This window comes from Aegilops tauschii, chromosome 2 (assembly GCF_002575655.3).
Source record: "Aegilops tauschii subsp. strangulata cultivar AL8/78 chromosome 2, Aet v6.0, whole genome shotgun sequence".
In the NCBI taxonomy this organism is placed as follows: Eukaryota; Viridiplantae; Streptophyta; class Magnoliopsida; order Poales; family Poaceae; genus Aegilops; species Aegilops tauschii.
This window is the reverse complement of record NC_053036.3, coordinates 400,135,578-400,141,577: the sequence shown is the minus strand read 5'-3', so window position 1 is coordinate 400,141,577 and position 6,000 is coordinate 400,135,578. Positions and strand designations below refer to the sequence as shown.

At 47.0% G+C, this 6,000-nt stretch overlaps 1 protein-coding gene across 1 annotated transcript; it reads left to right on the top strand.

The window, feature by feature from the left end:
- Positions 1–541: 541 nt before the first annotated feature.
- Positions 542–2,084, top strand: LOC109780292 (ethylene-responsive transcription factor ERF022-like). The gene has a single exon (XM_020338884.4). It carries the CDS (start codon positions 636–638, stop codon positions 1,167–1,169), a length of 534 nt encoding a protein of 177 aa, XP_020194473.1. The 5' UTR covers positions 542–635; the 3' UTR covers positions 1,170–2,084.
- Positions 2,085–6,000: the final 3,916 nt, after the last annotated feature.

The following is a 6,000-nucleotide window of genomic DNA, read 5'->3' as shown; positions in this document are numbered from 1 at the left end:
ATAGATGCTCTCACGCGGTTCTTTTTCAGGGTAGCATCACGCAGTTAATCTGGCGACGTCGGCTTGTAACCAAACTCGAAAGGATCGACGACTAATTGCACGGATCGCTTTGAGGCGTGAATTCTTTCTTTAAACGACAACGATATTTCTTCATTGCAACAACCGATTTGGTGCTCCCGCGTGTGACGATGCCTATGGTCTGTTTCGCAAGTAGTTGCCTGTTTTCAGTGCACTCTTGCTCCATTACTGCTGGTGACAAGGCTAGCGAGCCTGCTGCTAGCACCGCTAATTACTTTTGGGTGTCCTTTGCTGTCCTTCGCAACAGCGTATGCATGCATGTACACTCGGTCCACGAAGATGTGGAGCAACAGCCGTGGAGTGGTCAGACTCGATCCATCGTCCGTCCCACAGTGTATCTGCCAGGAAGGCATTATTATTGCGCGCCAATCATGAAAGCAAATGATGAGCTTAACATAGTAGCCAGCGTACGTATGAAGTGACACCGATCCTGTGGCAACAGTGCCCCCGTCACTCCCCATCTCCTATATAAGCCCACAAAGATCGCATCCATTTCTGCATTGCATCCCACACTCTTCCATCATCTCCGTCGTGACACGTTGGGCAAGAAGCGATCGATGGACGAGTCGGGCAAGAAGCAGTCTCCGAACTCGAGCTCCTCCCAATCTCAATACAGGGGCGTGAGGAAGAGGAAATGGGGCAAGTGGGTGTCGGAGATCCGGCAGCCCGGCACCAAGACCCGCATATGGCTCGGCAGCTTCGAGTCGGCCGAGATGGCGGCGGTGGCGCACGACGTGGCGGCGCTGCGGCTGCGCGGCCGGGACGCGCAGCTCAACTTCCCGGGGTCAGTGGACCGGCTGCCCCGGCCGGCGAGCTCGCACCCGGACGACGTCCGCGCCGCGGCGGCGGAGGCGGCCGAGCTCGTGCGGGGCGAGCCGGCGCTGGTGGCGCGGGGGGCAGCCGAGTGCCCCGGGTGGGAGCTGGTGGGCGGGAGGGGGAGCGACGAGGAGTTCGAGGTCGACTCGCCCAAGCTATGGGCCGAGATGGCGGAGGCCATGCTGCTGGAGCCGCCAGCGTGGGCCACGGGCGCCAGCGAGATGGACCACGCCGCGCACTGCTGGTCGCACGGGTCCCTCTGGGACGCCTACTAAGCTCGGCCCGCGGGCCGATGTGTATGACCGTTAATTAGGGGTCCGTACGGCACGTGCCATTGACCTCAGTACCTCGCAACTCCTTTCTCTGGAGAGGGGTACATGGAGTCGACGTCCAACGCGAGGCGTTCGAGCCTCACGGGGCTACTCAGAATTAGCCTATGTGTGTGCGCGAGTGTGTTATGTGTGTGTTTTCTTTTCGTTGCGTTTGGCTTGAGATCCTTTGCGGCATCATATCGGCCTGTATCGGGTTTGTTAGTCAGCTCATTACCCGCAGATAATCCGGGATTCTAAGTTGCTCAGGGCAGTGATCCTTTGAGCTTATTTATGGAAAAGTCATCTTCTTAGCTCCAGCTCACATGCCCCTGCCATGAACAGTAAATTCAAAAATAACTGTAAAAAAAATCGGAAAATTATGAATTTTTTTGTGCGAAACATTGATGAAAGTCTTGAGTGTTTGCAAAGTTTTATTCTGAAATGATATTTGTGGAAGTTATACAAAAAAAATCGATGCTACAAAATGCTTTTGAAGTTAACATTTTTGGACCGTTTTTTTTTTTCACGACTTCCACGAATGTTATTCCATGATGAAACTTTGCAAGTACTCAAAATATTCATCAATATTTGCCACACAAAAAATCAGATTAAAAAAATAGTTTCAGATTTTACAATTCACACGAGCTCATTTGAGCTTGAGCTAAGATACTCCGCATCCCTTATTTTTGGCTATATGATTGAATAGTGGAAAAAGAATCGAATCTTCAATTCGGTGCCCGGGCTCATATGCACCCAGTGAACAATAAAATAAGAAAGTAGCAAAAAAAAAGGATGCAAGATGCTTGAGTGCCGCAGGTGCGTGCAAAAATTCATGACTAAATGACATTCGAAGAGCTCGCGGCAAAAAAGACAAAATTAGCTCCGAACATTGTTGTTTTCAAATGTTTCTCACAGGTCTGAAATTTGTCTTCTTTGCTGAGAGCCACTGAAATGTCCAAACTCCACGAAATTTGGCACGGACTTCACGCATACGAGCATCTCGCATCACAAAAAAAAACTGTTTTTTCTACTATTTTTTTAATGATTTTACTATTCGCCCGCGGGTGCAGGTGCATCCGAGAGCCAAAATGCCGCTCCCAACAAATACTATTTTTTTCGCATGGGTTTGTTAGTCGGTTCACTGCATGTAGATAATGCGGCATTCTATGTTGCTTAGGCATTAATCACCTAAAAACGGCTATACTCGGGCGTACTGATATATCAATGTAGTTATCGCTATTCCTCGGTGGCTTAATTTGACTTTCAGTTAAGTGCTTGTTTCTTATTGTTGTTGATCTTTTTTAATTATCTCTTTCTTTATTCTAAACAACATGTACAATGTAGAGGTTCATACACTCAGGACTCATTCATTTCGCGCGAATGAACTACTTCCCAATGAAATGTTGTTGGCGTAGTTTTTTCGTTTGCTAGCGCTCGATTCAGCAAAGGAAATGGCTACATTATTTCACATAAAAGATTCCATAAACGTACCAATTTCATACGAATGAACAAATCTACCCAAACCTCATTTTTGGGCGGAGTTCCAAGACAGGTGCACCATGAGATGCACATTCCGTGAAGTGTCAAAGGGAAGCAACCAGAAGCTAAGCCCCATGCATGGGGAGATTGCTTGAGAGCCAGGACTTGGATAAATGTACACGAACCGCTGATGAGATGGGTTCACCTAGAGTTGGCAAGAACAAAGGCAAAAACAAACTATTTGAAGTCCAGTATGAGAAGTTGTCATATTAGCACAAGGAGGTGGAGTTCTCTCTCAGAACATATGATGGGAGTGGAATTTGCTTCGAGTTGAACTGATGGGATAGGTGGGGTATATATAGGCTAGACCAGAAATCTGACCATGACTCACTTTATTGCGCATCTCGGAGGCTCCGACTGGAATGCTCGGTGGCTCCAAAGTGAACAAAGCTGGCAACTTTCAAATGAATGGTTGGGTCCGAATGAAAACAATCGGTGGCTCCAAAGTGAACACCTCAGTGGTGGCACACTCTCTGTTAAAGGTTCGGAAGTTCCGACTGATTTTTCTTGGAATTTTGACATGGTAGCAGAAGCTTTACCATGTGCTTTGGTGGTTCTGAATGGAATGTTGGAAGCTCTAACGGGAATTGTATAACAGCTATATCTAAATGGTTCGGTGGTTCCGAGTGGAAGTGCTTTGGAAGCACCGAGATGAAAGGAACTAGGTAGACATAATGGAATCTTTGAAGGATTTTAAAGAGTTTTTTGTAGTTCGATCTTTAAGCAGGTGGAGCAAAAGGCTCATTATCACATCCTCGTCCCCTTTTGGTAGTATCGGCATGCCTATGGATTCAATGTGATCTTGATCGTTAAAATGAAAATGAAGATTCTTTTGGCTTGTCTAACACTTGTATTTAAGGATGTTTAGGGGTCAACTTCCGTTTGTTTGATGACGATGGATTCGAATTCCCCTTCCGGAGGGATGGATCTCCAACAGAATCAGCTTGCCAGAGCGCAGAAATCCTCCCCTCGATTCTGCCTCGTAGAGCCCGTGAAAAAATCCAAGGAAAAGTACAAAGAAGTGTTAGGGTAGATGGGATTTTATGGCAAAAGGGCGTCGGAAGGCAGTGTGTCGGGGTTAATTCCGGAAAATCTCAGGTAGGGGGTCCCGAGCTGGTTATCTTGGCTAGATAGTAATAGGACGAACAAGAGACACGATGTTTACCCAGGTTCGGGCCCTCTCAAAGAGGTAAAGCCCTAAGTCCTGCTTCTATTGTATTGATTGTGATGGAGTACAAAGTACAGGTGATCTACCTCGAGATCATATGAATGAATCTAACTTAACTCTACGAGCTAAACCCCTTGGCTTATATAGGGGTCGGGGTACCTAGGGTTACAATAGGTCGGTTACATCTAGGGATAAGCTTTGCTGATGGTTTGAACATGTCTTGAAGTGTGCGCCAAGTCTTTGGAAGATTCCATCTTGAGTACACTAGGGGTCATGGTGAATATGGACCATTCTTCGGTTGTCTGGGGCCCGTGGCCCGGTCCGTGACTGGCAGGCCGATGGCGCTAGCACGCCCTAGTCCAGGACACCGTCAGTAGATCCTGAACTGGTCTTCAAGCCGAGGACATTGACCAACTCCTCGGAGTTGTTTCATCTTTGATATTTGGCTTCGCGGGCGAGTTCACCAATCTTGATGCATCTATGCTGATTTCATGTCCGAGCACATCTTGGATCCGAAGTCTTCTGCAAATTGGTTAATCCTCCTCTTTGGGTTCAAGACTTCGGACCCAAGATGTGCTTGGAAGTCTTCACCAATCTTGATGCATCTATGCTGATTTCATGTTCGAGCACATCTTGGATCCGAAGTCTTCACCAATCTTGATGCGTCTATGCTTTTATTTTTATTGGATCCGAAGACCCCATCCAAGCCTAGGTAGATTAACAACAAAGTTTTGTAGTGCTGGCATAGGTGGGTCGATTGGGTCATGCTCTGGCAACTTTTGACCAAAAACTGAATCGTTGCCACATACTATAGAACTGAAAGGTCCCATCAGTAGTCATTCTGCTGACTTTACCATGGCTCGAGGCCGTTTCCATTGGCACGTCCCGTCAATAAAGGAAAGTGCTCCGGATTTTTGGCAATATCATTAGCAAAATCCCTTGATCCACGCACACACGTAATGCTCTTCGTGGCTGGGAAACGACGAATCACCGTGTGATGTGGCCTTGGTATTTTTACCAACCTATACAAGGAGGTGGATGAATCTATTCATTCTATGCTTCCCCCTGCTTCCAGCACTCAAAAACTCCCAAGCCCAAGCACCCAAAGAGCAAGCCAGACTCCACCTCTCATCCCCTTCCCGCCTCCTTCCCGTCCCAAAAAATGGTCAGCAAGAAAAAGGGTGCCACCGCGGAGGCAGACAAGGAGAAGGAATGCAGCAAGAGAGGTATGCGGATCAGCTCCACCGTCACCGCTCGCAATATCGTTGAACTTCAGGCGGGCAGCTACCTCTCATCATCGGATGAGATCAAGTGCCGCTCGCCTCTCGTCAGGATGAGATCTGCTCTGCCTCCCGAGTTCCCGAACCTCGGGAAGGCAAACGCATTGTGTTCATATCCCACCTCATATGAGGGCTGGGATTTCCTGTCCACCCCTTCCTCCAAAGCCTTCTATATTTTTACGGGATCTAGTTCCACCATTTGGCCCCTAACTCCATCCTCCATATCGCCTCATACATTGTATTTTGCGAGGCCTTCCTCCATATAGAGCCTAATTTCGGGCTCTGGTTCAAATTGTTTGTAGGATCAAAAGTATGTCTAGAGGGGGGGGGTGATTAGACTACTTAACAAAATAAAAACCTATCTTTTTCCCAATTTTAGTTGTAGGCAAGTGCTACTTGTGAGCTGCGTTGGGATTTCCTCGAAGAGGAGAGGATGATGCAGTACAATAGAGATAAATATTTCCCTCAGTTAAGAACCAAGGTTATCAATCCAGTAGGAGAACTACGCAACACCTCATTAGCAGTACCTACACACAAGATAACAAATCCTCGCACCCCACGCGAACAAGGGGTTGTCAATCCCTCAGCTGTTACTTGCGAGATTAAATTTTATGGTGATAGATAGATAGATAGATCGAACAAAAATACAAAATAAAAAATATATAAAAAAGTGCAGCAAGGGATTTTTGGTTTTAATATATGATAAAAAGTAGACCTAGGGGCCATAGTTTTCACCGAGGCTTCTCTCTTGAAAATAGCATACGGCGGGTAAACAAATTACTGTTGGGCAATTGATAGAAAAGCAAAT